The sequence below is a fragment of the Xenopus laevis genome, chromosome 5L (assembly GCF_017654675.1).
Source record: "Xenopus laevis strain J_2021 chromosome 5L, Xenopus_laevis_v10.1, whole genome shotgun sequence".
NCBI classification, from domain to species: Eukaryota; Metazoa; Chordata; class Amphibia; order Anura; family Pipidae; genus Xenopus; species Xenopus laevis.
Genome location: NC_054379.1, coordinates 145,846,993 through 145,864,606, shown reverse-complemented (window position 1 = coordinate 145,864,606; position 17,614 = coordinate 145,846,993). Strand labels below are relative to the sequence as shown.

Sequence of the window (17,614 nt, the reverse complement as noted above, 5' to 3'; positions counted from 1 at the left end):
TCAGATGCAGTTGAACTGCAGACTTTCAGCTTTAATTCAGTGGGTTGAACAAAAAGATTGCACAAAAATGTGAGGATTTTAGGGGCTCAAAAGTAATTGGACAATTGACTCAAATGCTATTCCATGGGCAGGTGTGGGCAATTCCTTCATTAAGTCATTATCAATGAAGCAGATAAAAGCCCTGGAGTTGATTTGAGGGGGAAGGGGTGCTTGCACAAGGAAGATGCAATACAGATACAATAAGAAAAGTGCTTTAACAGGAATCCAACATGTAGGGGTCACTATAGACAATTATAAGGCAATGGCAACAACCCCTTTAATTTGCAACCTAGACTGGAATGTTTCCTAACAATATACTATGGGGTCAAATAAGTACCCACCTTGCCGGTTGCTCTGAGAGATTGTAATCATGCTTCCATCTTCTGCACGTCCCTTTTCCAAATTGTCCAAAATCTACAATAAGATTAGAACAAAGGGTAAACACATACATGTTTGAATACGATCGACACCATTGCTAAAAAAATTAGAATGAAATTCAGCAAAAGTGCACTGCAATGTACCACCGACAATGGGAGCCTCCTCCTGCTTATCTAATTGTACCTACTTGCAGACAGACGGCTTTCATATTGTGCAGTCGATCAAGAGACTCCTGCGGGTTCCCAAGATACTGACGCAGCTCGGCATGTAATATGCGCATGGAAAATGGAACTATGGACCCTAAAAAGAAACGTATTTTAGGATTGAAATGGAGAAAGAAACCTCTACAAAAGTATTGATTATGTGTCTCGTAATCACAGCTGCCTGGTTTCCCAGGTAAGTGCAAGAATGTTTCCCTTTAAAGGAACAGTTCAGTGTACAAATAAAAACTGGGTAAATTATGTGCAAAATAAAAAATGTTTCTAATATAGTTAGTTAGCCCAAAATGTAATGTATAAAGGCTGGAGTGACTGGATGTGTAACATAATAGCCAGAACACTACTTCCTGCTTTTCAGCTCTCTAACTCTGAGTTAGTCAGTGACTTGAAGGGGGGCCACATGGGACATAACTGTTCATTGAGTTTGCAATTGATCATCAGCATTCAGCTCAGATTCAAAAGCAAGAGCTATGACCCATACGGCCCCCCTAAAGTCAACGATTGGTTACTGCCTGGTAACCATCCAGTCACTCCAGCCTTTATACATTATATTTTTGACTAACTATATTAGAAACATTTTTTATTTTGCACAGCCTATCTATTTACCCAGTTTTTATTTTTACATTGAACAATTCCTTTAAAGGAGAAGGAAAGACATTTTACCTTGGGGGTGCATAACTTTTAGTTATTTGAGTGCGCTCTAATACATATATTGGATGTAACTGTCACTAATTATCTGACACCCAACTCCTACACGCAGACAGTGAACAGAGAAACAGTTGCTGTGAGGCATACTGAAGATAAACTTGATTGTTTCAGAAATGATGCAGAAGATTTAATTGATTGTATTTAGAAAGTTTCTTATTTCAGTATGATGAAAATTTGAAATTATCGCTATAGTTCCCCTTTAATGAAGTGACCCAAGACACCCGCAGGCCTGCCACAGCCTAGATGGAGCGCATGCTAATTAGAGCCTGCAGTCACAAGGCTGCCCAGCAACATAATGAAAGATGCAGAATGACAGTTTTATCAGAAGAGCTCTTTTGGGACAAAGGTCATATTGGCATTTTCTACAGAGGGAAAATGAAGGCGATGGGAGAGAATTACAGCACAAATAAAATGAAGATGCCCATTTCAAAAGTAAAATAAACGACCGCAATTTCCCATGATTAAAACGGAGAAAGGTGCTGCTACATTGTTTCTAGAAAATGAAATAAGGGAGGGAAAAAAAAAATATTTATCTATTAGGGATGCACCAAATCTACTATTTTGGATGCGGCCGAACCCCCAAATCCTTTGTGAAGGATTCGGCCGAATACCGACCCAAATCTGAATTAGCATATGCAAATTAGGGGTGGGAAGGGGAAACATTTTTTACTTCCTTGTTTTGTGACAAAAAGTCACGTGAATTCCATCCCAGTCCCTAATTTGCATATGCAAATTAGGGTTCGGATTCAGTTCGGCCGGGCAGAAGGATTCAGCCGAATCCGAATCCTGCTGAAAAAGGCTGAATCCTGGATTCGGTGCATCCCTTTTATCTATATCTCTCTAGAAAATGAATGTCTTAAGGTGGCCAGACACGGGCCGATAAAAGCAGACTGAGTCAGCAGCTTATTGGCCCGTGTATGGGGGCCCCCGATCGAGATCTGGCCGAAATTTTTAGAAATGAAGTTTAGCGGTTTAATGTTCTTTTCTCTGGTGTATCAGTCTGGCAGCTTAGTAATCTAAATAATCGATCAGATGGGACCAAAAATCCCATTGGATCGCGGCCGCATCTGTTCGTTGATGCGGTCCCGCGATCCGACCGCCTGTTCCCTAGGATCCGATCATTAGGCCCACGATCGGATCAGCCCGATATTGCCCACCTCAAGGTGGGCATATCAGAGAGAGATCAGCTCGTTTGGCGACATCGCCAAACGAGCGGATCTCTCCGAGTATGGCCACCTTTACTCAAGCCTGGTCCTGCAGCCCCACAACAATGGGAGGCACATTTATCAAGGGTCGAAATTTGAATTCATGTGAGTTTTTTAAAACTCCCATAAACTCGAAATTCAACTTATCGAAATGTAGGAAGGCTGCAAACAACTCCAAATTGATCCCTGGACGTCTCCCATTGACGTAAACAGCAATTCGGTGTCTTTTAGGTGGTAAATTTGAGTTCTTAAGGGGCCAGCGTATGATAAACCTCGGAAATTGAATTTAAAATTTTTTGAAAAACTCGATTCAAATTTGACAGTTTTGACCATAAATTTGAAACTTGATAAATCTGCCCCTGAATGTTAATGCTCATTATCCAGAAGAATAAAAAAACAAGCCCTTGATTTATTTTTGTCACTTGATGCAACCCCACACATCCAGGGGCACACGTGAGCTTGCACTTTTGCCTACAACTGGCAAACTTTTGCCTTTGGGTGGCACAGGAGCATCAGGGGGCTCCTCCTAGTGTTTATTTCCAAGGTCTCCATGCCGAGGGTAGCAAATGTTACATGCAGATATTGCAGTGGTTGAAATAAAGAGAAGGGAGTGAGGAGGGACAGCTAAAAACAATCCCAGGACTTGGATTTGTTTCAAAACTGGGGGGACCATTTATCAAAGGTCGAATTTTTTTTTTAACTCGAATATACTCACAATTTGACTGGGGGGTTATTTAAGAAAACTTTTGAATGTCTAATATTCGATCGAATAGTTCTGACCTGAAAATTCTAATCGTATTAGATTCGTATTATTCAATTTGTGTTTGATTCATATTATTCGATGCTCGTTCTATTTGTGTTGTTTCGATTTGTGTTGTTTTGATTTGTGTTCAGTTTGTATGAATCGAGTTTTTCTCAGGAAAAAAAAACCTTGAATGTCAGGAAGGCTATTTACATCTCCAAATGGCTAACGGACCTCTTCCATTGACTTGTACATGAACACGGCAGGTTTTAGATGGCGAATATTCGAATTAGGACTGTTTCCATGGCCGATGTGTGATAAATCTGACATTCAAATTTACATTGAAATAGGGGGATTAAAATTACAATGTGTGAGCTTTAACACTCGAAAATTCGAATTTCAATTTGCTATTTAATCCTTAATACAAAGTTATGGGACAATTTTTTTTATTAACAGAATATGCTTTTTTGTTTTTCTAATATGTAGTTCATATTAAATTTGGTATTCACAAGATCAGTTGTATTAATACAAAGTGGCTAACTGGCTGCTTTGCATAACCATGAATGTTTAGTGGCTGGAACCTTAAAGGTGTGGTCTACCTTTAAGTTAACTTTTAGTATGTTATAGAATGGCCATTTCTAAGCAACTTTTCAATTGGTCTTCATTATTTTTTTTTATATAGGTTTATTTAATTATTTGCCATCCTCTTCTGACTTTTTCCAGCTTTCAAATCGGGGACCTCATATAAAAAAACAAATGCTCTGTAAGTATAAAAATGTATTGTTATTGCTACTTTTTATTACTAATCTTTCTATTCAAGCCTCTCCTATTCATGTTCCACTCTGTTGTTCAAATCAGTGAATGATTTCTAGGGTAATATGTAGGGATGCACCGAATCCACTATTTTTGGATTTGGCCGAACCCCTGAATCCTTCACAAAAGATTCGGCCGAATAACGAACCAAATCCGAATTTGCATATGCAGTTTTGTACTGAAAGGATATATAAGCACAGGAGTCCGTTTAACTTTGAGATACAATATTTAGTGTGTTAATAACAAGGGTCAAACATTGCAGCATTAATGTTACACTATGGGGGGCATGTGCAAGACTCTCTGTCACATACACAACCTAAAGCAATAAGTGATTGGTGCAGGACTGTATAATGGGCAGACTAATTGGAATTGACCATTTACAGGCAGAACCATTGCAAAATATACATCTGGTTAGTACTTTAAACCTCTTTATTTCATAAATAACATTCGTAGAAGAAAAAAGCAGGTTTTGGGGACATCAGGACAAAAGTTAACTTAAAATCAGGGAAAACTTAAAATCAGGGAACTGCACCCACTGAAATGCATTATAAATTGGTGGGACCACAAATAAATAATGCAGGGAAACTTAAAATCAGGGTACTAAAAATCAATATTTCACTGTATTGTCATTCCTTTAAAACACTTTCATGTTTTGGTGTTACTGTTCCTTTAAGAGAGAAGGCAGTACTTACCTCTGCGTCCAGGATAAACATGAGGGTAATATTCATAATAAAGATCTGGCTGATCCAGGTTTTTAAAGGGCTCAAATTCCATTTCAGCATTTTGGAAAAGACCAAGCTTCACCAGTAAGGATAATCTTACAAACCAGAGCTGGAAGAGCAGAAAGAGGGGGAATTTCTTTAGTAACAATAAACATGCTTTGTAAAACATCTCATACAATTAAAGGGTATATGGTACATGGTGCTTTCTATGAAACCATACATTTAAAAAGGACAAGGAAACAAGATTCACCGTGGGGTGCCAATATGTATATAAGCCACTGCCTTCACCCCACAACTGCATCCAATCCTTAAAGGGGGTGGCATGTTATAGAATGGCTAATTGTAAGCAACTTTTCAATTGCCTTTCATTTTTTCTTTTTTTTATAGCTTTTGAATTATTTGCCTTCTTCTGACAATTTCCAGCTTTCAAACGGGGTCACTGACCCCATCTAAAAACAAATGCTCTGTAAGGCTAGACATTTATTGTTATTGCGTGTTTCAGATGGCTGAAATTGCAAACTGGAGAGCTGCTGAATTAAAAGTTAAATAACTGAAAAACCATAAATAATTAAAAAAAATGAAAACCAATGGCAAATTGTCTCAGAATATCACTCTCCACTGCATACTAAGGGGGTTATTTACTAAGCTCCAAATACCCGAAATCCGAAAAATTTGTGGGTTCTTTTATAAACAAATTTTTCGGAATTTACTAAACCCCGAGGCATCTCAAACCTGTCGAGGTTGCATAAAAGTCAATGGGAACAGTCCCATTGATTTTTGGTTGTCTCAGGGGTTTCGAAATGTTTTTGGAGCTTTCAGGTGAAAACTCCAGAAAATTCACGAAAAAATCGTGAAAAGCAAAGCAAAGCAAATTTTCGGGAAAATATAATAATAAATAAATAACCCGAGCGGGTTAGATCGGAGTTTGTAGCAGCCGATATTGATAAATTCGGACCTTGATAAATAACCCCCTAAAAGTTAACTCAAAGGTGGAAAACCCCTTAAAGTTGAACTGTTAGTATGATGTAGAGAGTGGTATTCTGAGACAACTTGCAATTGGTTTTCATTTAGTATTATTTGAGTTTTTTAGCTTTTCATTCAGCAGCTCTCCAGTTTGCAACTTCATTAATCTGGTTGCACCACGCACTGATTTTAGTAAGAGACTGGAAGATGAATAGGAGAGGCCTGGATAGAAAGATGAGGAATAAAACGTAGCAATGACAATAAATTTGTAGCCTTACAAAGCATTTGTTTTTTACATGGGATCAGTGACCCCCATTTTAAAGCTGGAAAAAAAAGTCAAATAATTCAAAAACTATAAAAAAGAAAAATGATAGCCAATTGAGCCATTGCTTAGAATTAGCCATTCTAGAACATGATAAAAGTTAACCTAAAGATGATTCGCCCCTTTAAACCACTGTGAGTGAAAGTGTAAATACACCCTGAAATAAGATCCTTTGTGAGAACCGGCACTTAGAAAATCATGAAGCATTCCTGCTTGGCAGTGGTTCCTGTGGCTCCTACTCCTGGATCCTGCTACAGAATTCCTCAGCAACTAAATGTGGGAAGAATGCACCAATCTGAACAGTGTTTGCAACACACGTTCTACTTTAAATTGTACAATTTAAGTGTAAGACCCGGTGAGTGGTCCCCACCTGCAAGGAATCCGTGGTGTGATTTGTAGGCTGGCCACTCTTTCCATATCCTTGGCCATGGACAGTCAGAAGCCGCCCACAGAGATCAACAGCCCCTCTCCAGTTTTTGCTCTCCTGTTGGAAGACAAGATGGAAGGAGGTAAACAAATGATGCTAATAAAGTACCCAGCACCTTAATGGGCTTGAAACAGCTCTATCCAGTCATCTGTAATGATGACAAGGTCAGTAAAGATGGCCAGATAAAGCTGGGGTTGTTATTTGGCAAAGCCAAAGCTACTGTACAAGCTACTGTTTTATTATTACAGAGAAAAAGGAAATAATTTAAAAAAAATTGGATTATTTGGATAAAATTGAGTCTATGGGAGACAGCCATTCCGTAACTTTCTGGATATCGGGTTTCCGGATAAGGGATCCTATACCTGTAATAATAAAACAGCACCTTCAATTTGATCCAAAGGAAGATATAATTAATCCTTATTGGAAGCCAGCCAGCCTACCAGGGCTTATTTAATATCTAAAAGACCGTCTAGTAGACTTACCGTATGAAGATCCTAATCATGGAATGACGGACAGATCAGTTATCTGGAAAACCGCAGGTCCCAAGCATTCTGGATAACAAGTCCCATACGTGTATGTGTATATCTACAGTATACTGTATATCTATCTATACCTCTGATTACATGGAATAAACCTACAGATCCTTTTGTTTCCTATGTGATTTCAAACACAACATTTCCACAACTTCCTCCAAATTCCATATAAACTGACCAGAACAAAAAGGGGAACAGGAGAAATGTCACACACACACATCAGAGAAATCAAAAACATTACATTTTTAAAAGGAAAAATGTGCAGAAGTAGAAAGACGAAGCACGCGGCTATATACTTAGTAACTCAACATGCGCCCGAGACGTGCGAGTACCTACTTGCATTTTCCTCCTCTGAAACAAAGACTCAAAGGGAGCCATTAACGCTACGTGTGACACCATTAAAGTGATTAAAATGTCGTCCTCCTCCACTAGCGATGACATTCATTTCCATCATAAATTAAATTTTTCTACCACACTGCCACTAATTTGGAAAACACATTTATTAACCCCTGCCAGAGCCTACCTTACTTACTGGGGGGAATATCAGAGGTTTTACATTAAAGAATTAAAAGCATTTTAGCAATGTGCAAGTGCCACCAACTCCCTGCTCGGCTGAAACCCATTCATTGACCTGTCTGTCTTTTGTGGGTGAGTAAAAAAAAAAACACCCATGATGGTGGGGGGTTTTTTTCTCCTTTTTATCTTCTCTTTTAACCCCTGATCATTTTTTAATTATGGAATTGTTTTTCCTAAAGAGATTCTGTGAGGAAGAAGTGGGAAATGCTTTTCACAGGGTTAAACACAGAACAAAAATGGGAAGTCTTTAAAATGCTGCTTAATAAATATACTTGTCAGTATATTCCACTTGTAAGCAAGGAACGTCGTTGCAAAGCAAAACCTTTTTGGTTCAATAGAAGCGTTGGTGTTGAGGTGGGTAAGAAAAGACGTGCTTTTAAGGCTTTCAAGTTAGCTGGTACAGCCGAAACATTTATAAGGTACAAGGAGGCCAATAAATCATGCAAAGAAGCTATAAGGCAAGCTAAAATTGCTATAGAAAAGGATATTGCAGCAAGCAGTAAAAAAAATCCAAAATTATTTTTTAAATATGTCAATAGTAAAAAAATGAAGCAGGAAGGGGTGGGACCCTTACTATCAGAGGGGGGTCAGCTGGTTGATGAAAACAAAATAAAAGCGCAGATTCTGAACTCGTATTTTTCATCTGTGTACACAAATGAAGAACCAGTAAGTGAAGGTTTCCTTTTTAACACTCCCAATTCTAGTAATACAACTAATGATGCATGGTTCACACATGAAGAAATTCAAAAGAGACTTGAACATGTTAAGATTAACAAAGGTCCAGGGCCAGATGGTATTCATCCCAGGGTAATTAGCGAGCTTAGCTCTGTGATTGCCAAACCTCTTTACTTAATTTTTCAGGATTCATTGAGATCTGGCATTGTGCCGAGAGACTGGCGAATTGCTAATGTGGTGCCTCTATTCAAAAAAGGATCCCGTTCTCAGCCTTAAAACTATAGGCCAGTTAGTCTGACGTCAGTATTAGGAAAGCTTTTCGAAGGGTTAATAAAGGATAAGATACTGGACTTCATAGCAAATCATAATACTATGAGTTTGTGCCAGCATGGTTTTATGCGTAATAGATCTTGCCAGACTAACTTAATTTCTTTTTACGAGAATGTAAGTAGAGACCTCGATTCTGGGATGGCAGTGGATGTGATTTACTTAGACTTTGCTAAAGCATTTGATACAGTGCCACACAAAAGGTTACTGGTTAAATTAAGGAATGTTGGCCTGGAACATAGTATTTGTACCTGGATAGAGAACTGGCTAAAAGATAGACTACAAAGAGTGGTGGTAAATGGAACATTTTCTAATTGGACCAGTGTTGTTAGTGGAGTACCGCAGGGCTCTGTACTAGGTCCCTTGCTTTTCAACTTGTTTATTAATGACCTGGAGGTGGGCATTGAAAGTACTGTTTCTATTTTTGCAGATGATACTAAATTGTGCAGAACTATAGGTTCCATGCAGGATGCTGCCACTTTGCAAAGTGATCTGTCTAAACTGGAAAACTGGGCAGCAAACTGGAAAATGAGGTTCAACGTTGATAAATGCAAGGTTATGCACTTTGGCAAAAATAATATAAATGCAAGTTATACACTAAATGGCAGTGTGTTGGGAGTTTCCTTAAATGAAAAGGATCTAGGGGTCTTTGTAGATAACACGTTGTCTAATTCTGGGCAGTGTCATTCTGTGACTACTAAAGCAAATAAAGTTCTGTCTTGCATAAAAAAGGGCATTAACTCAAGGGATGAAAACATAATTATGCCTCTTTATAGGTCCTTGGTGAGGCCTCATCTGGAGTATGCAGTTCAGTTTTGGACTCCAGTCCTTAAGAGGGATATAAATGAGTTGGAGAGAGTGCAGAGACGTGCAACTAAATTGGTTAGAGGGACGGAAGACTTAAATTATGAGGGTAGACTGTCAAGGTTGGGGTTGTTTTCTCTGGAAAAAAGGCGCTTGTGAGGGGACATGATTACACTTTACAAGTACATTAGAGGACATTATAGACAAATAGCAGGGGACCTTTTTACCCATAAAGTGGATCACCGTACCAGAGGCCACCCCTTTAGACTAGAAGAAAAGAACTTTCATTTGAAGCAACGTAGAGGGTTCTTCACAGTCAGGACAGTGAGGTTGTGGAATGCACTGCCGGGTGATGTTGTGATGGCTGATTCAGTTAATGCCTTTAAGAATGGCTTGGATGATTTTTTTGGACAGACATAATATCAAAGGCTATTGTGATACTAAACTCTATAGTTAGTATAGGTATGGGTATATAGAATTTTAATTAAAAGTAGGGAGGGGTGTGTGTATGGATGATGGGTTTTCATTTGGAGGGGTTGAACTTGATGGACTTTGTCTTTTTTCAACCCAATTTAACTATGTAACTATGTAACTATGTAAAGCCAGCAGTTTTGGGAATGGTGACTGTATTTTCAGGCCAGGTTTATATAGGATGCAGTGTTTCGGCAGCTCAGTATTCATTTACAGTGACCACCCACATGTACATGACCCCATACCATAAAGATACAGATGTCATGAGACTGGTATAAATGCCCAAACCTGAGAATCATAGTGCCCATCATGTAGCTTTCCATATGCCAAACACTCACTCAGCCTTTCGTCTTTATGAAGAAGCACTCTCCTTCCAGGAGGCCACACAGCTTCCAAACCCTCCAAAATCTCCAATACATGTGGTAACATAATACATAATGCCCTCTGAAAAAACTCCATAACACCCCTAACAACATAAAAGTGGAATTTAAGAGTATTGTATACCTCAAATGAACTCGAATGATTGCTAATTTAAAGGGGTGGTTCACCTTTTAAGTAACTTTTATTATGTTATAGAACGGCCAATTCTAAGCAACTGTTCAATTGGTTTTCATTATATATTTTTTATAGTTTTATAGTTATTTGTCTTTTTCTTCTGATTCTTTGCAGCTTTCAAATGGGCGTCGCTGTCCCCTTCTAAAAAAGCAAATGCTCTGTAAGGCTACATATGTATTGTTATTGCTTTTTATTACTGATCCTTCTATTTAGACTCTCTCCCATTTATACTCCAGTCTCTTATTCAAATCAGTGCATGGTTGCTAGGGTAATTTAGGCCCCAGTTACCAGATTGCTTAAAATTCAAATTAAAGAGCTGCTGAATAAATAACGCAAAAACATTCAATAATAAAAAATTAAAACCAATTGCAAATTATCTTGGAATATCACTCTCTACATCATACTAAAAGTTATCTCAAAAAAAGTCGAATCAGCGAGTTCGGGGATAACAATCAAAAAACTAGAAATTGAGTTTTCAGCGGAGGAAAAAACGTGAAACTTGCAAACATCATGAAGGTTATTAACGTTCAATTGGTTCAAGGAACCTCTGCCATTGACTCCTACATGACCTAAACAGGATTTAGATGGTGTATTTTCAGATTCAAGCTATTTCTTGGTCTGGGTATAATATATCTCGAAATTATTTTTTTTTAAACTCAAAATATTCGAGTTTTTTTAACCCAAAAGTTTGGATTTTGACAAAAAAAATCAACTAGAAAACTCAGATCTTAAAGGGATACTGTATTGGGTTTTTTTTTTTTTCAAAACGCATCAGTTAATAGTGCTGCTCCAGCAGAATTCTGCACTGAAATCAGTTTCTCAAATGAGCAAACAGATTTTTTTTAAATTTAATTTTGAAAGGTGACAAGGGGCTAGACATATTGTGATTTTCCCAGCTGCCCTCAGTCATGTGACTTGTGCTCTTATAAACTTCAGTCACTCTTTACTGCTGTACTGCAAGTTAGAGTGATATCACCCCTCCCCCCCAGCAGCCTAACAACAGAACAATGGGAAGGTAACCAGATAACAGCTTGATAACACAAGATAACAGCTGCCTGGAAGATCTAAGAAACAGCACTCAACAGTAAAATCCAGGTCCCACTGAGACACATTCAGTTAAATCGAGTCGGAGAAACAACAGCCTGTCAGAAAGCAGTTCCATCCTAAAGTGCTGGCTCTTTCTGAAATCACATGACCAGGCAAAATGACCTGAGATGGCGCCTACACACCAACATTACAACTAAAAAAAATATACTTAGTGGTTCAAGAATGAAACTTTATATTATAGTGTGAATTATTTGCAGTGTAAACAGTGTAATTTAGAAATAAAAACTGCATCATAATAATCATGACAGAATCCCTGTAATGAATAACCTCCAAACAGTGAAGAATCTCTAGACACCTCAATAACACAGAATTATAAAGATCAGTCTACACAGTGGCCCAACTATAGTGAGTCACAAGTTCTCATTGTTCCCCCAAAACTGCACAAGCTATAGTGTTAATTTATTATAAAGCCAAATACACATTGTCACCAACAAACAATGAATGGTCCCACAAAGCCACTGTCTAGTTTTTACCCCAATTTTTTTTTTTACCCCAGTTTCAAAGACTGGGCTTAATGAATGTCAGTCGAGCCAGTGCAGTTCATATCATCAGACTCAATAATCTACCAGGATTGGGAGAGCCAGGTTTTTCTGATTGGGGTTAACGGGCCTGTAGAAACCAAAGGAAGGCACACTGGATGCCCATTTGCCAAGAAGTTCCCTCAAAGCTTAGTATAATGTAATAAGAGTGATGTTAAGAAGCACAAGGGCGATTCTGCCCCCCCCCCAGTCAGCCTTCCCAATGCTGCCTCTTTAAATTTGGCGCTTATCTCTTTTTGTGTTCCTATGGGTTGACGGTTGCATTGCTAGCCGGTGTGCTCTCTACACTAGAAGAGCCAAACTTCCAGTTCAAAAAAGGAATTTTGGCACTTATAATTACCATGGTAACCTGCTGGACACTGTCAAATAAAGCAAAAAGTCTCACCTTGCCTCATGGCAGGAGCTCTACTGAAGAAGTGGCCAACATGTCCTTATTCTACATACACATACAACATAACTGCTTACTGGTGGTCATGATATATTTTATAACTTGTATAGTCCGTTTTGCACTGTAATTGTGCAACTTGCATCCAGCCATCACTGCAAGCTTAAAAAAAAAAGCTGGACCTGTCCCCAAAACAACATAGTTTCGACTTTCGATTTGACCCAGTTTCGATTCAGGATTTGACCAGGTTTCTGACTTTTTCGGCAGGATTTGGACAAATTCAATTGCCTGGCTGGACTGAATCCAAATCCTCCAAACTTGATGACTTTTCATCACACGAAGGAAATTGGGATTTTTTTGGGGGGGGGGGTGCACTATACATTTTAACCCTTCCTTTGGATCTGGTCTGGGAATTTGTCGACTCTTTCATGAAAGATTCGGGATTCATCCAAATCCCAAAATATTGGATTTGGTGCATCCCTATGTTGTAGCTTTTGTCTAGTTTTCAGAACTTTGAAACCTGGTCAGGCAAGAGGCAAAACTAGCTTATTCAACAAGATATTGGGAAAACCGAGAAGTATCTTTTTACTGCTGCAGGTCAAAATCAACTTCTAAATCTGCAAGCTTATTGACTTAAGGTGGACATACACTGAGAGATCCACTGAGAGATATCCCCCGATATGCCCACCTTGAGGTGGGCAATATCGGGCTGATCCGATCGAATCCTAACGATGCCTAACGGGTGGTCGGATCGCGGGACCGCATCAACGAACAGATGCGGCCGCGATCGGACAGGATTTTTAGTCCCTTCCGATCGAGATCTGCCCGACTTTCGGCCAGATCTCGATCGGGGAAGCCCGTCGGGGGGGGGCCCCATACACGGGCCAATAAGTTGCCGACTTGGTCTGTCGGCAGCTTTTATCGGCCCATGTATGGCCACCTTTACATCTTCACACAAGCTAGAGAAAACATTACAAGCAGATAATAATACAACACACTACATTTAGAACATAAAAAAGGAAGGTATAACCTTTAAACAAGAGGCTTTGTAATTCAGTGTGTATATTTTACAGTGAAGAAAGGGTATGTTGTGTTAACTGCCCTTTAAATTTTATAGGGAAAACAATAAAAATGAAAAATATAGTTTAGAGGATAGCAGAAAGCAAATGGAGATATACTTTTACATTAAAAAGCACCAAGAGGTGTTTTACATTTAATTACATTTAAATAAGCATATCTAGCGAGTGTAATTAGAGCAGAACCTTAATGAAGATTGATTTGAAGTATTCTAACTCCAATTGGTGGATGCAAGTAAATTGTGTCATTATTCATAAGTGATATAGCATGACAAAGTTACTTATATGCCCTAAGGGAGCCCATGGGACAAATACATTGCAATTATTTAATATACTTTATCAAGTTTCCCTTTGCTCTTTCTATACATAAACCAGAAAAAACAGTATGTGGTTATTCACACCATAGTATTTCCATACTTATTTAGATCTTCCTACTTTAAGTCTACTAGAAAATCATGTAAATAAACCCAAGAGGCTGTTTTTGCTTCCAATAAGGATTAATTATCGGTTATTTCTGGATAACGGGTTTCTGTATAACGGATCCCATACCTATATTTGCTTAAAAAGAATTCTATGGAAGATATAATTCCCATATTTCTGAGCTTTCTGTATAACAGGTTTTCAGATAACAGTCTTGTAATTACCACATAGGTACTATTCATTATTTAATGTCATTTCTCTTAGAGTTATGAAGTCTATCACAGTTTACATTTTAAACTATTGAAAATCATCTATTTTAACTGGATGATATCACAGACAAAACAAACTCTTACTAATTCTCATTAATGAGCTTTGAGTGCATGGAAAAATACAAGTTAAACTTACAATTAGTTTCTTCAGCCCCACGAACGTCTGCTCGACAGAAAGAGAAGTCAGCACCTGTCTCCTCGTCGCAGCCTGTTCCCCCAAAAAGCGCAGCATGAGATCTCGAACAGCATCGCCCTAAAATGGCACAAACTGTGTAAATGTAAAATATTCTAATGATCTCAAATAATGAGGCATTGCCTTTCAATATAAATGGTCTAAGTCTTTGGTTGGCAGCAGGTGTGCACCTCTCAGTTCCCAATTCAGTCGAAAACAGCTTCATTACTTTAAAGGAGTATTCAACTTGTAATAAAAAACCCTCCCCCTACCCTGGGTAGACCCCCCTCCCTCCTGCCCCCAACCTACCTGTCCCCCCCGGACAAATGCCCCTAATTTTTTACTCACCCCTCCATGCAGATTCAGGCCTCGGAGTTCATGGCAGCCATCGTCTTCCTCTCCGGTAATCTTTGTGTCTTGACAGCATTCTTGGCGCATGCGCAGTTGGAGTAAATTTCTGGTCCCTAACAACTGTGCATGCGCCGAAAGTCACGAAAATTTCAGAAAATTTTTGTGACTTTCGACGCATGCACAGTGGGTTGGGTCCAGAAATTTACTACCACTGCACATATGCCAAAACTTCCAAAAAAGACCAAAGAAAGAAGATGGCGCCGTGAACTCCGAGGCCAGAATCTGCAAATTAGGGGCATTTGCCCAGGGGGGGCAGGTAGGTTGGGGGAGGAGGGTCTACCCAGAGTAGGGGGGGGGTTATTACGGGTTGAATTCTCCTTTAAGGGTCAGCGCACACGCTCAGATTCGGGGAGATTAGTCGCCCAGCGACAAATCTCCTGTTCTTCGGGGTGACGAATTTCCCCGAACTGCCTCCCGCCGGCTAGAATGTAAATCGCCAGCGGGTTGGCTTCATTTTCCGAAGTCGCGCGGTTGCCTCACGAGGCGACTCCGGAAAACTAAGCCATCCTGCCTGTGGTTTACATTCTAGCCGATGGGAGGCAGTTCGGGGAGATTTGTCGCCCTGAAGAAAAGGAGATTTGTAGCCGGACGACTAATCTCACCGTATCTGAGCGTGTGCCGTGACCCTTAATGGTTTATCGTATGAGAATTAACATTAGCAAGCACTATTTTTTCATTATCTTAAATACAGTATTGGTAAAGAACATGACACAGCCAACTAGTTCATCTTTAGAGGAGGCCGTACAGCAAAACAAAGCATCCATGAGCTACATTATTAGCAAAAGCATGAAAAATTAAGAGAATGCAGGACTGCTGTGGAAAATCTTCCATGTTATCCTCTAGGCTCCTGTTTGGGGGTTGAACCAAAACACCCATGCTGTGAGTAACTGACAGATTTCACCTGCTTTAATTGGCTGACAGTCAGCTTCTTGCAATTCACTATTGACAAGCAATGTTGCCGAGTTTTTTGAAGCAGGAAAAAAACGTTACAGTATGTTGAGAAAGCACACAAATAAAGCCATAAATATCATAAAACAATAAACAATATAATAAACCTTATTCATGATTTTAATGTACTTTTTATTATAGGGAGAGTCCCCTTTAAGCATAACAATTAAATGTAAATTACCTTTTAATATGATGTAGACAGATATGGTAAGACTATTTGCATTTGGTCTTTTTTTGCCGTACTACAATTATTTAGCTTTTTGTCCAGCAGATATCTGGTTGGCAAGGTAAAAATGTATTTTAGCTGCCAGGCAGTGGTTTGAATGAGAGACTGGAAAATCAATAGTAGGGAGCCTGAATCGAAATATAAGTAATAAAAAGTAGCAACGAAAATAAAAAAAGAATTCCTTTGGTAATGTTCTCCCTTTCTCTGCTTCCGATTCTTAAGAAGCATGCTGAAATCCATTGGAATACACAAGATACAGTATGCAAACCTGCAAATGTAATGCAAATCACTACTCTCATGTAATCCTTGATACCCACATAAATGCCAGCAGCTCCAACATCCAGTCTATGCCATTATGTTTTATATAGGACGAAAAGAAATAATAGAGGACTCCAAGTAGTTCCAAATTTCTAATTTTACTTCCAGTAGAATATTAGGAGACGGAATGAGGCTATTGCTGAATGAAACTTTCTGTGCAAAGCCAGCTGACGAATAAATGACGGCTAGTGATGCCTTATGTTGTGTCAGCACTAACAGGTATGGGATCCCTAATCTGGAACCCCATTATTGTATATGCTTAGCTAAGGCATAAAAATTAAAGAGGAGCTAACTCTCCCAAAGAAAAAAAATGGTTTAAACTTACCTAGAGTGGTCTTCGGAGCACTTTTGTAGTCTTCATTCATTTTTAATTTTAGGTGGTTTCTGAGATATTAGCGTTTTTAGACTACAAGAATAGGCTATCTTAGCTAGAATAGCAGACTCAACTCTTTTTGAAGACCTTTTGCGTCAGTGACCCAAACTATCTTTAAACTGGTATCTAGTTAACCCTAGGTTTGGTGACTCTCAGTTGAGACAAAAGCCTTAGCAATTAGCAGTCTAAAAGTGCAAACAGAACTTAAAAATGAATACATGAATGTAAATTGCAAATCGCTCAGAGAAGCACCCAGAGTAAGTTTGCAGCAATAAATTTTTGGGGGTTTAAATCAGAATAAGGTCTCACTTGAACGCATTGGCAACGACACAACTAGAAATAATGACACACTATTACAAATTTGTGCTTCATTCAGAAGGCACAGGTTACTGGCAGAACACTTATAATGACAAAAATCACAATAAACCTTTTATCTTAAAGGAGAAGGAAAGGCTAAAATTAAGTAAGCTTTATTGGAAAGGTCTATATAAATACAACAGTAAACCCTCAATGTAATGCTGCTCTGAGTCCTCTGTCAAAAGAAACACAGTATTTCTTTCCTTCTATTGTGTATACATGGGCTTCTGTATCAGAATTCCTGTTTTCAGCTTAAACCTCCAGGGCACTGCCTTGAGCATGCTCAGTTTGCTCCTCTCCCCCTCCCTCCTCCCCTCCCTGCTGTAATCTGAGCCCAGAGCTATGAGGGAGCAGGGAGAGACTCGGGCAGGAAGTGAATTCACACAAAGCCAATATGGCAGCTGCTTTCCTAAACAAACAGAGAACACTTCTAGAACTTTTTACTCATGTATGGTAAAGCATTCTGCAGAATAAATAAAGTGTTATAGCTTGCACTCTTGTGGCTAATCTATTGGCAATAAACTGCTTCAGAAGC

At 39.0% G+C, this 17,614-nt stretch overlaps 1 protein-coding gene across 2 annotated transcripts in view; it reads right to left on the bottom strand.

Moving 5' to 3' along the window:
* trappc12.L (trafficking protein particle complex subunit 12 L homeolog) overlaps window positions 1-17,614 on the bottom strand; it is a 41,786-nt gene that overhangs the window by 19,892 nt on the left and 4,280 nt on the right. Inside the window, exons 3-8 of one of the 2 annotated variants that reach the window (XM_018262105.2) lie at window positions 14,411-14,527; window positions 6,481-6,594; window positions 6,267-6,380; window positions 4,796-4,934; window positions 605-717; window positions 381-453 (exon numbers count right to left, since the gene is read on the bottom strand). In XM_018262105.2, coding sequence (XP_018117594.1) covers window positions 381-453; window positions 605-717; window positions 4,796-4,934; window positions 6,267-6,380; window positions 6,481-6,594; window positions 14,411-14,527 — 670 coding nt within the window. 2 annotated transcript variants of the gene reach the window in all.